Source organism: Mauremys mutica, chromosome 2 (assembly GCF_020497125.1).
Source record: "Mauremys mutica isolate MM-2020 ecotype Southern chromosome 2, ASM2049712v1, whole genome shotgun sequence".
Lineage (NCBI taxonomy): Eukaryota > Metazoa > Chordata > Testudines > Geoemydidae > Mauremys > Mauremys mutica.
In genome coordinates this window covers 70,445,260-70,465,204 of record NC_059073.1, presented here as the reverse complement: position 1 = coordinate 70,465,204, position 19,945 = coordinate 70,445,260, and the positions used below count along the sequence as shown (strand labels likewise).

The 19,945-nt window shown below is 43.5% G+C and overlaps 2 protein-coding genes across 2 annotated transcripts in view; both read right to left on the bottom strand.

Moving 5' to 3' along the window:
* Positions 1-19,945, bottom strand: part of LOC123364666 (transmembrane protein 68-like) — a 46,720-nt gene that overhangs the window by 2,380 nt on the left and 24,395 nt on the right. The window contains exons 3-6 of the mRNA XM_045006967.1: positions 16,125-16,289; positions 9,174-9,367; positions 4,301-4,361; positions 3,704-3,843 (exon numbers count right to left, since the gene is read on the bottom strand). Of these exons, the coding sequence (XP_044862902.1) occupies positions 3,704-3,843; positions 4,301-4,361; positions 9,174-9,367; positions 16,125-16,289 (560 nt within the window). The remainder of the gene's footprint in view (positions 1-3,703; positions 3,844-4,300; positions 4,362-9,173; positions 9,368-16,124; positions 16,290-19,945) is intronic.
* LOC123364667 (transmembrane protein 68-like) overlaps positions 1-19,945 on the bottom strand; it is a 111,187-nt gene that overhangs the window by 66,886 nt on the left and 24,356 nt on the right. The gene's annotated exons all lie outside the window — the stretch shown is intronic.

The window sequence follows — 19,945 nt, the reverse complement described above, 5'->3', positions numbered from 1 at the left end:
GAAGATAAAATGACATCTCTAAAAAATCCTTGCACGGATTTTTAGATGCACTATCTGAGTATTCCTCTTTAGCCTTAAATACTTGGATTTCAGACATATGTTTTTTAAATAAATCCATCAAAGGACTACCCTTATCTAAAATACACATTTTAATTGTAATTACTATAGTACAAAAAACTTGCTTCCAGAGTCTTCCTGTCCTTTCTGTCCATCCTTTTCTCCCTTCATCCGCCCTGTTGAAGAGAGCTCTTAAAAGGGACAACACCCCTTTCCTGCCAGATAGCTGGATAAACGAGTTTACCTTTCTTCACTTCTGACTATTTGAGGAACTAGTTTTAAGAGAACCCTCTTGCAAAATCAGTACATCAGTAAGAAATAAAATCCTTTGTTATGTCTAAAATCTTTGGAAACATTTTTTGAAGTTGGTGAAATTTCATAAACATGTCTATTTTTATGGAGATCACACAAAGTAAATGAGTGTTCCCTTTTTCTAAAAGCAATAAACATTGCTATGAACACACTAAACCTCTGACTGATTAATTTAAAATAATGTCTTTGTTTTAGTGAGTTAAATATGTAGTAATCTGGAATGATTACTTTATGAAGGCTTAAGAGTACATTTAAAATATAAAATCATCTTAGAAATACTGATTAAGAAAATATAAAACAGAGAAGAGCTGCATCATGTATTTCATAATATTTAATGTTGTATTCAGCAGGACAGCTGACTTGCCCTTACTACAATGTTTTGGGGGGAAAAAATTGACAAACTTCAGGGTATATCAAAAAACCCATGACTGACATTTTTTTATTCCCAAATTTAGTGCTTTTAATTAGGTACCTTCTGCACGTCCAATCTTAACCTTCTGGCATGCAGTGGAAAACATGCTCCATATCTTCTTTAGAAAGAAGTTTCAGAAGAGTGGTTTTTTCAAATGTAATTTGCTTCATTTGGGTTCAGGGATTTGGCTGGAAGGGGGTAATCAGGGAGGGGGAGGGAAGAGAGGAGGGAGACAGTGGAGAGAGGGCGGGGCCTGGGCAGAGTGAGGCAGAGTATGGGTAGGGCCACAGGTGGGCTGGAGAGCGAGCCTCCCCAAGCAACAGCTTCACCCACCACCCATGACAGCAGGTAAGAGCAGGTCGGTTCCCATACATACAGCATGCCCAGCAGTCTCCTTAGGCAGGGGCCGTATTCAGAGAGACGAATGTGTTGGCGTGGCACATTCTGCATGAGGGAGAGGGCACAGGGGTCTCTGTGGGGAACTGTGACTCTCCGCTGCCATGACACGGGCTGGGCGGCTCGGTATCCTTTGCTCCTTCATCCCTCCCCTCTGGGCTGCGAGCCCAGGCTGCCGTGGGGCATAGAGGCACCAGTTTAATAATACTGCACAGGGCCCCATAAATCCTAAGGACAGCCCTGTGCCTAATGATCACCACTGCACCAGCAAGGACCCCAACTTGATACATGAGGTCCAACTCTGTCCTCCTCTCTCGTGTGTCCCTCACCACCTACTGTCCTCTCTCTCTGTCTCTCTCAGCTTTCTGCCTAATCCGGAGACCAAAAGCACCACATGGCCCCAGCATAACAAGGTGAGATGGTCCATCCAGCTCTGCCAGTCAGAGAAGGACTGACAGATGTAAGGGACCTGAACAGACCAATCAGATACTATCCCTGACTAGCTTCTGTGTGTCCTGGGAACATCAACAAAAGCCATATTTTCCCCAACTTTTACTATTCCATCACTTGTCCTGGGTCTGTTTTTGTCAAAAGCAGGACTCAAAAATTGAACAGCAAAACTAACTCTTCCCCACCAAGACGGGCTGCTTGACAGAGAGGATATGGGTTAGTCTCTTGCTATCTCTGAAAAAGGGATTGTTTGTTTTGCATAATCACTTAATTTCAGTGTTTTTTGCCTTGTTTTGATTCTTTTCCTTTCGTGTATCTCAGTCAATACATTTCAGCCTTTGCCATGAGTTTTCTCAAGTGTTTGCCATAATAACTAAGCAGCCTGAGGTCTCTTGTACTCAGGACCCCAAACCTTGTTTAAAATGGTTCATGTTGTATAACAACAGTCATGAAGTTGTAAGAGGATGAAATCATGTTTACGCTGGTGGGGGAATCTAACTGCTCCTGTATTCCCAGGTCCAAATAAGTGGCTCAGGCTGTGGCTACACTTAGCACTTCAAAGCGCTGCCGCGGTAGCGCTTTGAAGCGCTAAGTGTAGTCAAAGTGCCAGCGCTAAGTGTAGTCAAAGTGCCAGCTCTCTCCCAGCGCTGTCTGTACTCCACCTCCCTGTGGGGAATAATGTACAGCGCTGGGAGCCGCGCTCCCAGCGCTGGGGCTTTGACCACAATGGCGCTTTGCAGCGCCGCAATTTGCAGCGCTGGAGAGGGTGTGTTTTCACACCCTGCTGCAGCGCTGCAAATTTGTAAGTGTAGTCAAGCCCTATGTCTGGAACTTGGGAGTAGAAAAGGTATTTTGCTCCTTCAGGAAGTCAGTTTTAGAAACTGCTTTGTGCAGTTCCTCAACTGTCTTCTATCCATATAAGCATTTATGCTTCACTTATCACTATAGAATCAAAAGATACCACAAAATAGAAAAGGCTTAAAAAAACCAAGAGGAAAGAGGCAATAATTGTACAGTCCTTCGAGCCTCCACAGAAAAAGATTACAGAAGCTGCCTGAGGGCAAGGAGCTATGATGGCAAGACATCCTGAAACACCTCTGCTGCCTTTGTGGATAACGACCTGCCTCTGATGAAGCTAAGCAGATAAAACCTTTGCAAGGTAATCTGTGGTTTGGGGTGTACGCTACAGGGAAGCTTATCCCTTCTTGATGGCTGTGGAATGCCTATATAGCTATTCTATACTTCCTCCTTGCATTAATACACTTTCCACATAGTTTCCAGATTCCACACAACCCAACAGGGTAAGTCTTTTCTTCCCTATTGTATTGTTTATAATTTGGGTGCGAGTGAGGGTTGGGAAAAGCAAAGTCTGGGAAGGAAGAATACAGGAGCACTGTTCTTTTCAGGTTTTTACACTCATTCTCTAAGATGTTAAAGAGGAGACTTGACAGCCATGGACCATTAAAAACTCCTATAGTATTGCTGGGGAGGTCGTGCTCACTGTTTGCCCTGAACGACTTCCTGAATGAGCTACTAGTCAAGAAAGTGCAGTGAGGGAACTGTATCTGATCTCCAAATTTAATCACTTGCAACCAAAAAAATAAATCATATATTAACTATGCCCCTTCTCATGCCCCAAAGCACTGCAAGGTATTTTTTATATTTACATCACCGCAAAAATAAAACCAGTCTACTGAGGTTGTCTACCTATCCCTGACTACACAGTAGTGCTGTTCCTATTTGGAGTTGAAGAACTGTATGTGGCAGAGCATACATGAGGAGTCTAATAGGAATAAAAGCAGGTGATTAGGGATAGGAAGTTTGTGTTAGCTCTCCACTTCCCACTGTTTCCACAGTTTGCAACAGTAAATCCTTTTCTCCTCTCCCCTGTGGATCTCCCAGAGGAAGAACTTCATGCTAACTTGATGAGTCTCTCCTGGGTTGTTCAGACCCACAGTCTTATCTGAGACGTGCCACTCCTGAGACTATAGATGTGATTGGAACCTAAGAAGTATTTTCACTCAGATCAAAATGAAATGAGAAGTATTACAATCAAGATACCAAGAGCCAACTTACCTTTTCAACTAGTTCCGTAGCTGTTATATTTGGATCATATGGAATGGGATCTCCAACATATGTGTGAAGTTTGACTGGGAACCCTCCATATACAGGAATGAGTAGCAATAGAGAATGTTCATAGAACCACCTAAAAAACCCTGTGTATTAGAAAAAAGGGGAGGGGAGATTTACATTTTGAGAGAGAACCTTAGAAGTCAGTAGAGTCCCTGAATCACAATGAGGTCTGGACTGCAACTAACACATTTTAAATATTATGGGTGTTTGATGAAAGGCTACATAAAGTACGTAAAACAATATGCAGGCCATATAATCTTGAAAATTATTATCTACTCTTACATTACCTCCTGCATATTCATTATCAGGTTAAATGTGTCATCATGTAGAGAACAATTAAGGCTTAGTCCAATAAATACATATTCAGATTAGATAACCCACGTGCACTTCAGTTTACATGACAGTTACTACAGTTAAAAGAGAAAAAAAGATTCAAAATAAATTCATAAGACTAGTATTTCCCAGAAACAGCTGATTTTGAAAATATAAATAAAAGAAAACTCCAAGAATTTGAAAAGATGCATATAAAGTAAATCATACCTATTTTTCCTAATGTCCTATATCCTTCCCGAATATTCTGTGTAAACAAAGGGATGATAGGCTAAGAAATGAGAAAAAAGAAGAAGTGGTAAGACTTTGGTAAGTTCAGCCTCCGTTTTTGTTTTAAATATTTCATCATCTCTGTAGAGAGGCATTCTGCATCTGTATCATGTGGTTGTAGTCTACTTTACCATCCTATTAAATCGAAATGAAACTGATAAGTTATCATGACTAGAAACTCAAAAGGAGTCGCATGTTTGTCAGGAAAAACTATAGCTAGTTATGTACCAGGTGAAGCTCCATTTTCTGAGATTTCTTAGAACCTATCTCACACGTTGCTGTTATCAGGATGAACACCAAACACAACACTGACAGGATAACATTTAGAAGCAGAAAAAATAATTTCACAGATATCAGAATTATTGGTTTCATGAGTTTTCTCGGCATTTTTTTTCATTGCCTAAGAAATCAGAGTACTAGTGAGTTAGACAAAAAATAAAAAAAATCATCCACACGTATTATTTTGGTAACAAAATTTTGCAAAAGTTCTATAGACTATGCAATGTAAGAGTCCCACTTTTACTATGAAACACCTGAAAATCTTGGGAAAGGGGACAAGAAAGGATGATCATGTGTAACTGAATGTTTCCTTTCTAATGCCTTTAATACCAAATGGTTTTAAGAAACTGTAATTTCTCAGAAAATTATTTCCCCTCAAATATGATACAGATTGTCTCTCTGACACACATACTGAGCTAGTATAGGTCACATCACGTCACAGCAGAGGTTCTTCCTAAATAGGGTGACCAGATATCCTGATTTTTGGGTCTTTTTCTTGGTACGTCTTCACTACCCGCCGTATCAGCAGGTAGCAATCGATTACTCGGGGATCGATATATCATGTCTCATCTAGACACGATATATCGATCCCCGAACGCGCTCCTGTCGACTCCGTAACTCCACCAACCCAAACGGCGGTAGCGGAGTCGACATGGGGAGCTGCGGACATCGATCCCATGCCATGAGGATGGTAGGTAATTCGATATAAGATACATTGACTTCAGCTACGTTATTCACATAGCTGAAGTTGCGTATCTTATATCGATTTTCCCCCGTAGTGTAGACCTGCCCCTATATAGGCTCCTATTACCCCCCACTCCCTGTCCCGATTTTTCACATTTGCTGGCTGGTCACCCTATTCCTAAATCTTATGTGGTGACAGTGTCTTCATTATTGTTATTATAGATCGAGTGCCAACCATGTACAGGCATGGTATAGAACTCTGCTTCCCCTTCAGTTCCTATCCCAAGAGGTTATCAGAGATATGAATCAGAGCAGGTGTTCTTAAACTTTTTTACAGTATAAACCACATCTTAACAGAGAGTGTAATTCCTGTGAAACATCCCTACAACAACTGCTCAGAGGGAAAAGTAATATCAGGAAATTAAAAAATTAAATAGTTTAAAAACTAAAAAAAAAAAAGTCACACTATCTGAACTTGCTTTTCATTTAATCTTGTCATCATGCCATCTGTTTCAAATCTCTCGCTCCTCCTGACTAGGCTTCTCTGGCATTAGGTCACCTTCTTTTCTCACTCTGTGTAACATCTTGTCCCCCTCTCTCCTGCAAATATTGCCTGGCTCCATTCTACCACTGATGGCTGGAGTCCTATTTTTCTGCTTCCAGGTCCTCGCCTGCCTGCAGTTCCACTCCTGCTGGTAGTTCTGGTCCCGGAAAGCAGCTCCCATTTCCTCTCCTCTTCTTCGGAAGCAGCAGCCCATAGTGGAGACAGCTAAGATGACGACTCCTTCTTTCCTTCTGCTTTTATTTCTTTAAAATGTCTCTCTTTCAACTCATATCTATACAGTTTATAGAAATTTGACTAACAACAGAGAGGAAGGATGATGTTCCTTGGACCACGTTTCGTATTCCAAGACACATTGAACTTGTGAATTAATCTTGCTCTTCACCCTTCTTCTGTTACAACAGCTCTATTCTTCATTAGTCAAACAAAGCTGCAGTAAAAAATATAAGCCAGAATACCATATGCTGGATATTGTAACACCTACGTGACAAAATGCTACACGTAGCACCCTGATCACGGAGGTTGCTGCAGCACAGAGAAGGCTGCTGACTTAACTGAAAGACAATAACCCATTTCTGGTGGGAGGATTACTGACACCTGGGTGCTAACTGTTGGGCTAATGAGGCTCAGTAACTGGGAGGAACAGGAAGCATGGGAGCTCAGAGAGTGACCATGAGGAGAAGAAGGTTGTGTGTTAGTCTCCTCCTGCTGGATACCTGTGTCATGTTCCGTTTTGCTTGGGAACCGAAGAATAAATGTACAGATGGTGAAAGGGAAACAGCACGAGTGAGTTTCTGACAGAGACCATGAAAACAGGCTGGGCAGCACTGCCCACCGGGTAGCTGAAGAGGCACCTTGTGACAACCTAGTATTGTACATCAAAAAACAACTGTACACCTGAGGAATTCTTCATTCTACTCCACTGATATAATATTGAATTTATTGTAACAAGTCACACTGTCCCCTTTCCTCTTTTGGGAAGGGAATCTACAATCTTTTTTAAAATTTAAAGTTAAAAGTCCAATGCTCCATGTCCATCACATGCCCTATGCTGCATAACCAGTCAGTACAAGGTGGGAGGAGACTCATAATTTCCATGTTCTTACTATAGTATATTTGCCTGCTAGAAAAAAAACAGCCCAATCCTCTTTTGCACCAGTTCTTCCTAAAGCTGGCTTAACCAACCACATGTGGAGTTCCTCTGCCTATGAGGAGTCCTTGGGTGACCCAGAGACATCAGAGCAGCTCTCATTACACCTTCTTCTCCAACCCCCAGCATGAGGGAGGACGGGTAGCTGGGGAAAAGGAAGCATGACCAGCAGGTGTCTACATCCTGGAGATCCATGGTTGCCATTATGGTCCCTTGAGGCCAAGGGCTGCCTACTTAAAATAGAGCACCCTCAAAGTGTCACCAACGCTGAGGCACAGTTGTCCCCCAGGGTCAGGAGAGTGCCAAGGTAACAAATCTTCCTTGGCACCTCTCATGTTGAGGTGCACTGAGCACAGATCAGAAACAACCCAAGATCTGGGCCAAAATTTTTATGAAAGGTTTTCAGATTTTGCATTTAAGTTGCTATTGTTTATTCCTAAACGTGCCTCCTGCAGGGAGAACTTACCATTTCTCAGTCCATTAATGTTTTTGGTATCATTTATCATTTTCTGTCAATAATTCTGTATTTTCAGGTAATGCCAAATTATATTTTCTAAGTCTCCTTCCACATGGCACTATTTATGTGGCAATAATTTCAGGAACAGTCTTATAGGGGTATGATAGAATCTATATTATGGAGACACAGACAGCAGGACATCTACTCAGTTTTCCATTTAAAGCAAGGATTCAACCCGTTTGCTTTGTATGAAGAACTCCCAAATTTACAGCATGTAACTGTGACGAAAGATTGGGTTTTCTGAGTCTTTAAGTCAATCTGATAATTTATAAAATGAGAAATTAATTAAAAATGGGCCCTTTAAGAAATGTTTTTTTAGTCCCCTCCGCTAAGAAAAAAAAAAAGTGTTAGTACTAACCCTTTAAATTTTTGAGATGGAAAAACAGGAATTCTAAAAATTGTAGAAGCAGTAGAGATCTCCAACAGCCCACACAAGGGCATGCTTTGATACAATAATACTGTTAATAGCAACTGTATTCATCATATTTTTATACACAGACGCACCCACTCGCTCTTATGCTATGTATACATAAACTCTGTTCTGGAGCATGAATACAGACTATTTGAGTAAAATTATAATCTCTCTCTAGAATGTAGCTTGCACCATACCATCATTAATTTCAGTTCAGTGCTAGCTTTTGGGTATTTTTTTTATATATATTTCCCTACTTCTTTTTTAAAATAGTTAAGCTATCTTTAGTTCAAAGACTCAATAACAGACCCCTATCACAAAATACCTTTAACATGTGGGTAAGGATCTAAGGGCAAGTCAACAACTGAAATGCTGCATTGGTGAAGTCAGCTGTACCACGGAAGCACTTTAATAAAGACACTCTATGCTGATGGGAGACATTGTAGTTAATCCACCTGCCCAAGAGGCAGTAGCTATGTCTACAGGAGAGGCTCTCCTGCTGACAAAGCACTGTCTACATTGGGAGTTAGGATGGATTATTCACATCCCTGAGCAACACAGTTATACTAATGTAAGTCTGTAGTGTAGACCAGACCTAAGGGAAAATTAACAAAAACTGTTTTATTCCACTGGGGAGACAAGGGGGTGAGGTAATATCTTTCATTGGACCAGCTTCTGTTGGTGAGAGAGAGATGCTTTTGAGCCACATAGAGCTCTTATTCAGGCCTTGTAAAGGTTATTCCCAGCACCACAGCAAAGTCATGGGTGGGGGATGAAGCTTCCCCTGGGGAACGCTAGCTGCCTATCCTGCCCTCAGCCACATACACTCCAACCTCAGCCCCACTCCTACTCGACCCCAGGCCTGGCCCCCTCCTTGCTTGGCACCCCTGCTGCCACTTGGAGCATCCTTCCTCACCCTCCCACCTGCTGCTCACCACATCCCTCCTCAACCTCCGCGACCGACCACTGCGAAACCTCTTCACCTGTCGCTGCATCCCTCCTCACTCCCTGGTTCGCCACTCACCTCCTCGCCCCCTGGCCTGCTGCTCGCCTCCTTCCAGAGCGAAAAGCACCAGTATTGAAAGCTTCAGTTAAAGAGCTAGCAGCTGTAACAGACTCATTTTTTGTGGCTTGGGTGCAGAGACAGGCATGTAACACACAATGATCAGTGGGTTAAACATATTTATAGACACACAAGGAATCACTCACCACTTTTGCATCTATGGCCACTTGAGCAAAGCCTTTGCGATTACCCCACAGGAGGTTGTAGTTTTCATCACTAAAGAATGCTTCTCGAACTCCACCTGGTGAGACACCCAATAAGTTGCCTTTCTTCAGAATTTCAACACTTTCGTCTCTTCCACTATGCACTGCAGGTAACAGGTTAAAAAGCAGTGCTATTCCTGCAATAAACATAACCAGTGGAGATCAATATGGTACATTAGACCTCATCACATATTACTTACACATACTGAAAATAAAACCCAATCAAAAACTCTCCAACACACACACACACCTTCAGCATTTTTAAGTGTGTCTACATATTACATATCTGATAAAACTGGAGATGTCATAGTCATCAGTAATAAATCCGGTATAAATACTCAGATATAATTAGCAGTTACAGCTTCAACCCACAGTAGCATAGAAATGTACTTGCACTTTCCAAGTGTGGCAGAGTTCCAGCCATAATAACAAGCAGTGCCCATTGGACAGCTCATGTATCCCTTCCTACCCTTCTTTTCCTTGGTTCCAGAACAGTCTAGGGGCCAGGCTATAAAAGGGGCACGGTGATCCACAGCCGCCTCTCTGGACGTTTGATACAGATGCTAAAACCCCTCACATAGCTCCACCTGAAGAACTAAGGATAGGAGTTAATTTATAGTGTAGCCAGTTAGGGCAGTTTAATTTTAAAGTAAGAATTTCAATAAATAATTCAAATAGTGGCTCTGAAGAGGAAACCTGGATTCAAACATGTCTCCTGTCTGGAGGTGTTTTCCACATCAGATGCATATTCTGGATGCCCTACTTCCTTTGGAAAGGGATGCCCTTCATCGAAGTGCTCAGTCTCTGTCACGTGTACTCCAAGAGCTAAGAAGGAGAGTCAGCTAACAGAAGCTGAAAAGACATCAGATACAGGGGATAGGCAGAGACCATCCTCTGGGTCAGGATAAATAGAAACCTTATGGACCTCCATCCATTCTGATGGTACCTTCAACTCCAGCAGCCTCTACTGTGCTCAGGGGTGGCTCCAGGCACCAGCGCAGCAAACACGTGCCTGGGGCGGCAAGCCACAGGGGGCGGCCCGCTGGTTGCTATGAGGGTGGCAGGTAAGCCGCTTTCAGCGGCATGCCTGCAGGAGGTCCGCCGGTCCCGCAGCTTCAATGGCAATTCGGCAGCGGGAACGCTGATGGCGCAGCACCGGCGGATCTCCCACAGGCATGCCACCGAATCTGCTCGCCACCGAAAGCTGCCTGCCTGCCATGCTTGGGGCAGCAAAAAGCATAGAGCCACCCCTGATTGTGCTTCCTTCAAAGAAAGGGAAGGATGTGGCTAAGAAGGTCTCCAAGTCTGTGGATCTGAATCAAGATGAGATAAATGTGGTTTGGAAATGGCCTCTGTTAGCAGAACCATTCTGAGAATGAGAACTTTATCTATCGCACATAGAAGTTCTGTAAGCAGAGCTAAGATACAGGTATGAAACCACTCAGAAACAGTGCATAACCAGGTTCCCAACACTTTGGAACTGACTCTTAAACCTGCGATTTAGGGAGTGCAACCACAGCCAGTGAGAACTGCTCTTGTGCAACATTCTGAATCCACCTTCCTACTCATTATCCCACAGTAATGGCTCAGATCCATCCTGCTTGAGTCCTCATCAGTCTTGGATCCAGCAAAAGATCAACAGCAAATAAGAGGAGCTCTTCTCCAACGCTCCCTTTTTAACCTCTAGAGAATAAGAAAAGAAGAGAGGAACGGCTATTTTCACCACTGGTTCTGCCCCTCAAGACATCATCCTTCAAGTCTCTGAATGTATTATTTCTATGATCAGTTCTACCAGGTCCACCACAGTCACCTCTGCTCACCATCGGATACAAGATCGAAATAGCTATCAGAGGCAAAATCAGCAGATACCACCATGCTCTTCTCAACTGCCTGATCGTAAGAAGAAATATCAGAATCCTAAATCCTTTCAGCATTATGGTGAGGGGTATAAATCAGATCCAATGACTGAATCCTGGCCAGAATGGCATTGACTGTTTTGGCCCTATTGGTTGGCTCCGTATTACACATATTACCTGCAACTCAAGAGACCACATAAAGAATGTCTATAACTACTGTAGGGGTCCGTGGCCATCCCTCCCCATCAGTCTTGGAGGGATGCCATGCGCCCCACACTACCATTTATCTATAAAGGGAAGGTTCAGTGGGGATTAGCAGTATCAGGGCTCTAGCCGTCGGGACGGGGCAGCGCAAGAAGCAGTCTATAGCAGGGCACAGCACTAAGTAGTCTACTGCCTACTCTCAGGCACAAGAGGATAGGGAGAAAACACTGGCCTCTTGGCCTAAAGTGGATAGGCAGTCATCCCAGGGTGAGGCAGCCGCATGGGGTAAGGGGACCCGGGCCCACCCTACTCCACCGGGTCCTAGCCCAGGGTCCTAACAGTGGCGGATGGTTCTGCCACTGGATCAGCAGCGATCCATCCAAAACACACTGACCTGAATTCTGCCAACAAAACTGGACTACCATCTGGTATCCCTCTGTTACTTCCTACTACCCCTTTGGCATGTACCTCTATCTCCTGGGATTCCTGCATCTCCACTGGGTACACAGCCAACGGCAGTCCCAGTAGCTCCACCGGGTCCTGGTCTGTCAGTAGTCCTGGTACGTTCTCTGGTCCTCGGCACAGCAGAGCTCCATATCAGGCACAGGGCTCAGCAGCAGCCAAGCAACGTCTACTTTCTTTTCTGGCTCTCGTGCAACTGAACTGGAGAACCCACCTTTAAAACTTCCTGTGCTGCCCCTCTGCTTCCTGTGGGGTGGGTGTGGCTTACCTAGCTCTACCCACCATGGGATGGAGAGTGGTTCATCCCCATCAGTCTCAGAGGAAGGCCACGCCCCTCTCACTACAACTACCTTTTTTGAATCGGAGGTTCTCAGATCTGACTATTGAAGGTAATTATCACCGTCAATTGCCTTCTGTGACAGCAAACATTTTGTCTGAAGAGGAGGAACATATTCAGATACAAGACATTCAGATCCAGGCCATTGAACACAGATCTCCAAACTTCCCCAAAATAATTGCTAGAGCAGGGGTTGTCAAACTGGGGGTTGGGACCCCTTGGGGGGGTTGCAAGCTGTCACAGACCACTAAATTTCTCCAAAATAATTCCTAGAGGATATATTATAGAAAAACACCCAATCTTGACATGAAAATTGTCAGTGATGGAAACTCCATCGCAACACTTGGTAAATTTTTCTAATGGTTAATTATCTTCATTGTTAAAAATGTACACTTTATCTCCAGTGTGAATTTGTCTAATTTCATCTTCCAGCTAATGGATCGTATTATACCCCTCTCTGCTAGACTGAAGAGCCCAATCTAGGTTATCTCTTAACCTTCTCTCTGTTAAGTTAAATAAATTGAGCTGAGTCTCTCACTATAAGGTATATTGTCTAATTCTTTAATCATTTTTGTGGCTCTTTTCTGAACCCTCTCCAATTTATCAACATCCTTCTTGAATTGTGAGCACCAGAACGGGACTCAGTACTTCAGCAGCAGTAACAGCAGTGCCAAATATAGAGATAAAATAGCCTCTCTACTCCTACTCAACATTCCCGTTTATTCATCCAAGGATCGCATTAGTCCTTTTGGCCAGAGCAATGTGTGTCATCTGCAAACTTTATCATGGATGATTTTATGTTTTCTCCCAGGTCACTGATAAACATGTTAAATAGAATAGGACCAAGAACCAATCCCTGTGGGACCCCACTGGAAATACACCCACTCAATGAAAATCCCCATTAACAATTATATTTTGAGACCTATCAATTCACAACTCCTTTCCAAAGCATTTAGAAACACATATATGTCATCCTCCTCCTTAAAATGAGAAAGTAATTTGGAGTCTATACCACCCACCAGGACAAGTACCTGAAAACTAGTTCTACCTACTGCAGAGGTGGGAAAACTACAGCTCACAGGCCACATCCGGCCCGTGGGCCCCTCCTGCCCGCCCCCTGAGCTCCTGGCCAAGGAGGCTAGCCCCTGCCCCGCTGTTCCCCTTCCCCAATAGCCTCAGCTCACTGCGCCATCAGCGCAATGTTCTGGGCAGCAGCACAGTTGCAGAGTCACGGCCTGACCTGGTGCTCTGTGCTGCGCAGTGGTGTGGCTGGCTCCAGCTGGGCGGCACGGCTGGCTCCAGCTGGGCGGCACGGCTGCCTGTCCTGGTGCTCTGGGAGGCATGGCTGTAGCGCTGCCAGCCACCGGTGCTCCAGGCAATGCGGTAAGGGGATGGGGGAGTTGCATAGAGGGCCGGGTCCGGGGGGGCAGTCATGAAAGTGAGGGGGGTGGAAGGGACTACAGGGGGCAGTCAGGGGCAGGAGTTCTGGGGGCAGTCAGGAAATAGGGAGAAGGGGTGGTTGGATGGGAGCAGAGGTCCCAGGGAGGCAGTCAGGAATGAGAGGAGGGATTGGATGGGGCAGTGGGGGGCAGTCGGGGACAGGGAGTAGGGTGGTAGTGGATGGAGCAGGAGTCCCAGGGGGACCATCAGGGGGCAAGAAGCAAGGGGGGGGGTCGGATAGGAGGAGGGGGCCAGGCCATGCCTGGCTGTTTGAGGAGGCACAGCCTCCCCTAACCGGCCTTCCATGCAATTTCAAAAACCCGATGTGGCCCTCAGGCCAAAAAGTTTGCCCGCCCCTGACCTACTGGATAAGGACTTGAAAGCTGTTTGTCTTTCTTTCTCTCCTCATGCTGGTAACTACTTCTCCTTTTCTTCTCTCTTGAATGTATGCTGTTTCTCCTGGTCTTCTCTCTCTTGCTCTTGGTCTGCTAGCTGCTGCATTTCCTGATGCAGTTTGTCCCTTTCCAGCTGCAGAGTCTCCTGATCTACTTGTAGATCCATCTCTGATCCCAGTTGCAGTGATGGACTGGATAGAAAAGAGGTAGTGCCTCTGCCAGCCTCTTACCTGCTTCCCTCCAAGAGCTGGCTCCAAGATTTACCCTGCCGGCTGTACCCTCTGCCAGTGGGCTGGAAGTTCCCTGCAGACCGGGACCATTATTCCTCTTCTGTTCATTAGAATACAGCAAACCTACTAGCTGTGTTTTCATCAGATCCTCAGGGCTGAGCTGCCTTTCTGTGCACAGCTCAACCAGCCAATATCTCCTCAGCTGTTCATAATTCATCTTCCCCTGTCTCTTTTCATAGACTTTCCCAAAAAGATTGAGACTTTTCTCTGCATTTCTCCTTTCTAGGGTACTTGGTTCCACTGCTGTGGAACCTTACGCAATTCACACTGATACAGACCACACACACACACACACACACAGCCAACATATGTGTCACTGTTCAGGGCACCTGTATATCCCCTCAATGGTCCAGCTAGGGCACCCACTCTTGAGCTTCTGGTTCCCCAGCCATTGCCTTTCGATTGAGCCATTGGGTGGAGACATGCATCTCTGATCGGGTTATTTCCAGGCTGAACTGTTCCTTGTCTTTACTGTAACCACCCTTGACAAAACACAGGCTGCCTAAGCAGGCTTGTTTTGCCTTCTCTTCAGAGATGGTTAACAGTGTAATTACCACTATTAATCTACCAAACATCTCTTTTTAAGCAAACTTGTTTTAGTCTGAACACAAAAGCAATACAGAGAAAACGTATTAAAAACAGAAAAAGACCTGCATGCGTGCTAATACGCTTACTAGAGATCACTCCAAATCCAATAAGGGCTCTGGCAGGAGCAGTCCTTCAAACCCCACACAGGGGTTTTCCTATGGTTTCAAGTTCATAACACCCTTTGCTCAGAACAGGAACCCAGTCTTTTGGGGCCTAAGTAGGCCAAAGTCCTTCCAACTCTTCCCTAAGGATTGGGACCTTCTGTGGAGCACAGAGCCTGTCCGACTGCTGGGTCAGTAGAAGGCCCTGAGTCAGTTTACCACCAGACCATTTAACCAAAAACCCTTCCTTTGTCTCTTGGTCCCTGAAGAATCCAGTTTGAACTACTTTAGGCAAACCTTGCTAGTGGCTGGTGCTTCTCTAGAGGTTTTGCAACCTGTGAGATTTTGACTAATCACCCCATATTGTTCTTAATTCTGGGGGAGCAATATTTACCCTTCCCATGGAAATACACGCAATCCCTGCCCCGCGAGGATACATAAACAATTCATTTAATACAATAGGTTCCAAAGATTTTAAAACTTGATGCAGTAAAGTTCATCCAGGATATTTCAGGAGATTACCCTATTTATCACACATCCCATGACTGTGAATATGCAGAGTCCATCTTGAAGAATCGCAGTTACAAGTAACCAATCTTCATTTTCAGAACATTAAAGAAAACGTGCTGGAAGACTACATACAAAGACTATAGGCAAAATTCACCCTTGGTACAACTTCATTAACTTCAATGGAATTACATCAAGGATAGATTTTGTCTTCGGAGTCCAAATGTGCTTGTGCAATGCAAGTTACTGCTTCCTAACGACAACCTTAACGAGAGTTGGATGCTTCATAGGATTTCTATTTAAGAACAATACAGCAATTAACTACACTGAGAAAATAAGTTTGTTAGAATAGTTTATATTTTAGGATTGCCTCTAAAAGAGCTAATAATAAAACTCGTTAAATGTTGAATTCTTCCAATTTATAACAGTCAATCATACCAATAAAAGGAGAACAGAAAGAACAGTTCATTTTTGTGTTAAAGCTACATGCAAAGTTTTTTGAAATCTAGAAACCTTTAGCTATAAGGAAATTCAAAAGACCACAGAGGTTCTCAAATGCTTCAAATTATACTATTTTCTGTAGTGCATACCTGGAAAGCATTTTGTTTAAGTCTTAATATTTGTAATAATGTATGTATCTCTAAAATGGTATGAATTAATATATCGGAATTCAAAATATTACTAACTCTCTTATTTACAATAAAAATACTTTACCTGGTAACTTAGAAAAGAAGTGATCAACTACTGAGTAACAGAGTTTTCCCGTCTGTATATAAAGATTACAGATAAAGAAGCAGTAGTCTATAGGAATGGCTCCATGGTAATAAACTATAAGCCCCGGTCCTTCTGGAATTTTTTCCGTACCATGAAGCTCATAACCTGTCAAGAGTACAAAGCACAATAGTTTCAATACTAGCTTTATACCAGTCAACCTGTAATATAACAAACTCCTTACTAGAGTTGTGGAAACTCTTGATGATATGTGGGGAAGCTGCACCAGGAGTAAGTTTTAGCGTAACAATTAACTCTTGGTTCTGATAGTCAAACATTTCACTTGATAATCAAAATGCAGTGAGAAAATGGCAGCCTTATTCTTGATTTCCTGCATCACTGAACCATATGTCAGCCCACAGAGGCTGAAAGTATTGGTGCAGCCTTGAGTCATTGTTCTTATTTTTGTAATTGTGACCATGATTTAAGAGGAGTCAGAAATCAGGGGGAAAATTCTTACCTGTAAATTTCATTTGTCACCTTCCCACAGTACAAGCTAGACTGGCGAGTAGCTGTTTCACGCCTGCCTGGTGTGCCCTTTACACTGCTTTGCGGCTGTAGCTTCCCATCAGGACTGCTCACAAACAGCCTCCAGCATGTAAGTCGCTCCCAGCTATGTCTGTGTGCACTTGCAGCCTGCCAGCCACAGCTAGTCTTTTACCAGCCTGAATTAAACTGTAGGGTGACACCAGCAAACTCCCATCCCAGATTTTCCCCACAAATGTACGTCTTCTACTGTCCAGCCTCTCTCTGGACAAGACAGGTTTATACAAAGTCCATCATTCTATTAACAGAAATTATATGCACAAATCTTGTTATCTCAAGTGGAGTTTCCCAAACACTTCAATTCAAACACACTAGTTTAGATAAAACAATAAAACAAGTTTATTAACTACAAAGGAGACAGATTTTAAGTGAATACAAGGAATAAGGCATAAAAGTCAGAAATGGTTAGAAGAAAAATAAAATGCAACTAGTGCCTAATTTAACAAACTATGTTAAATTCAAAGCAAAGTTATTCTTACCACATATTCTCAACAGTCTTACTGACCAAACTCCTTAGGTCAGGACCCCTTCTTCTCTGTAATGGCTGTTTCTTTTTTTCCTTCTAATGATCTGAATTGATGGACAGAAAGTGAGAGAGGAGGTTGGGAGGGGTCCTGTGGGGTGTCTGCCCCCTTCTTTTGTATAGCCCTGTCCTCTACTTGAGAAGTATTTCTACCTGGGAGCATGGTGCTGGGAAAACTGTGTACACAGGAACCTTTACTAAAATGTACATTTTCTGCCCATGACCTTTTTCCTGCCAATGAATAGTCACTTAGCAGGTAATGGCTTATTGATCTTTTTAATACCTGGCTGATGCGTTAGCTTGCCCTTTGTCTCTGAGGAACTGGTCTGACCACTCTCCAGACTTGGAACATGTTTTAGTACCATCATCAGGGCCGGCTCCAGGCACAGCTTATCAAGCAGGTGCTTGGGGCGGCAACTCCGGAGCGGTGCGGCACTTTCAGGTATTTGAAGGCAATTCGGCTCAGGGTCCCTCACTCCCACTCGGAGCGAAGGACCTCCCGCTGAATTGCCGCAGATCGCGATTGCGGCTTTTGGGGGGGGGCTGCTTGGGGCGGCAAAACCCCTGGAGCTGACCCTGACCATCATACAATGGAATCTTATAACTTAACATACAATGTTACCACATGTATTTTGCCAGGACAAGAATGACCATCAAATTATGAGTTTTTAAATGATACCTCAAAAGGCATACTTTGTGCAAAGATTATTATAATAGTGTAAATACAGTCATACAGTCTACCACAGTATTCAACTAAAGACCCAGGCTATTCTCTAACTTGAACAAAAACCCATCATGTCACACTTGTATAGTGTGACGCTCTATACCTCGGGGGGACACCGAGCATTCTTGTAAAATGATTGCGTGGTATCCAATGCAAAGTTTGTCATGTTGGGTGTCTTCGGAAGGCTCATGATGCACTGAGCATTGTTGTTACAGTGATGTTATAGTAATTGTTACAGTAATGTTATAGGTTATATTTTATCTATATAATTATGAGGCTGAAAATGTATCCTCATGGCTTAAAATAAGCCAAGGCAAAAACTCTCCAAGAGCAAAGAGGCAGTTCACCCCTCATCAGGGCAGGTACGAGACAAACCCAGCCCAGCCTCACAGGAACAAAGGACACTGGCCTAGGCAGCAACAGAAGGATCTGTCCGAGTGAGTTACTCCCCCTTCCTTCAGTCAGTATTGGACTGCGATGAGGTAATGCTCAACTGACTCTGAAGGGGGAGGGGGCAAAGCCAAGAGAGAAGAAAGAACAAGATAAAAGGGAGAGACGTTTGCCATGCTCTCTCTCCCCCCCGCACCCTAAATATACAGGCACCACACCAAGCGACTGAAGCGCTGATTGAAGGGGAGAGCCTGGCTGAAGAGCAACCAGCCAGCCTGTGGTGAGATGCATCTAAGTTTGTAAAGGCATTGAAAGTGTTGCTTTTATTTCATCTGACCAAATCTGACTTGTTACGCTTTGACTTATAATCACTTAAAATCTATCTTCATAATTAATAAATTTTTGTTTATTCTACCTGAAGCAGTGCGTTTCGTTTGAAGCATGTCAGAAAATCCCCTTGGGATAACAAGCCTGGTACATATCAATTTCTTTGTTAAATTGACAAACTCATAAAAGCTTGCCGTGTCCAGTGGGCATAACTAGATACTGCAAGACAGAGGGTTTCTAGGGTTGTGTCTGGGACTGGAGATATTGGCTAGTGTCATTCGGCTGCACAATCCAAGGAGCAGCTTACATGCTAGAGGCAGTGTGTGAAGAGCCCAAGAGTGGGGGTTCTCACAGCAGAGCAAGGTAAGGCTGGTTCCCAGAGTCAAGGATTGGAGTGACCTATCAGACAACCGGTCCCGATAATACCAGAGGGGAACATCACAGATAGTTATTAGCAACCAATGAAACTACAGAATGTTGAGCATCAATTCAAATGAATAAGCCTTTTGCTAGTTTTCCAGACTTGTTTTTAGTTTTTAGAGCTTTAGCATACACAAGTCAAAACTAGATGAGACACATATGGATGGAATTTAAAAAAAAAATTGCACTCAAGGAAAATCTAAAGTGGGGGAAAATATATCTAGAACTTGAACGTGAAATCATTAGTAAAAACAAACCCCAAAAACAAATAGAACTAGGAAGCCAATGTTCACTGAAAGGATATGTCAAAGACTAGAACAGTAATAAAACAATAGAAAAATGACCACATAATTAGAATGACTATTAGGCTGGAAGTACAAAGAAAGGCCTAGTGAACTGAAAAATATCATGTCCTATTAACTGTTGGACTTGACCTAATAATGCACCAGCTCAAGTATCGGCTTTGGAGATGCTGGGTTACTTCCTCCAGCTTCAGATTGGTGGATGACAGCTCAGAGATCAGTGACAATCAGAGATGTGTGAAAGGCCATAGTTTTCCTCTAAACCTTCTCAGTTGTTTCTCAGCCATTTTCATGACTGCAGAAAGGCCTTAGCAAAAATACACTAGAAGAGGTCTGGAACACTGGGGTAGAGCTCAGCATAGTCTACTCACTGGAAAGCAATGTGAGAATGAAGAGCTAAGAAGAGGTTTGAGATCAAAGTCTCAATTGGCTTTCAAAAATTCAGTGGTCTCATTGGTCACTTGTGCCTATTCAAGTGTGATGTAAACAGAAAACCCATCAAGTTAGAAATTGGCCTTCTTCACTCAGACAG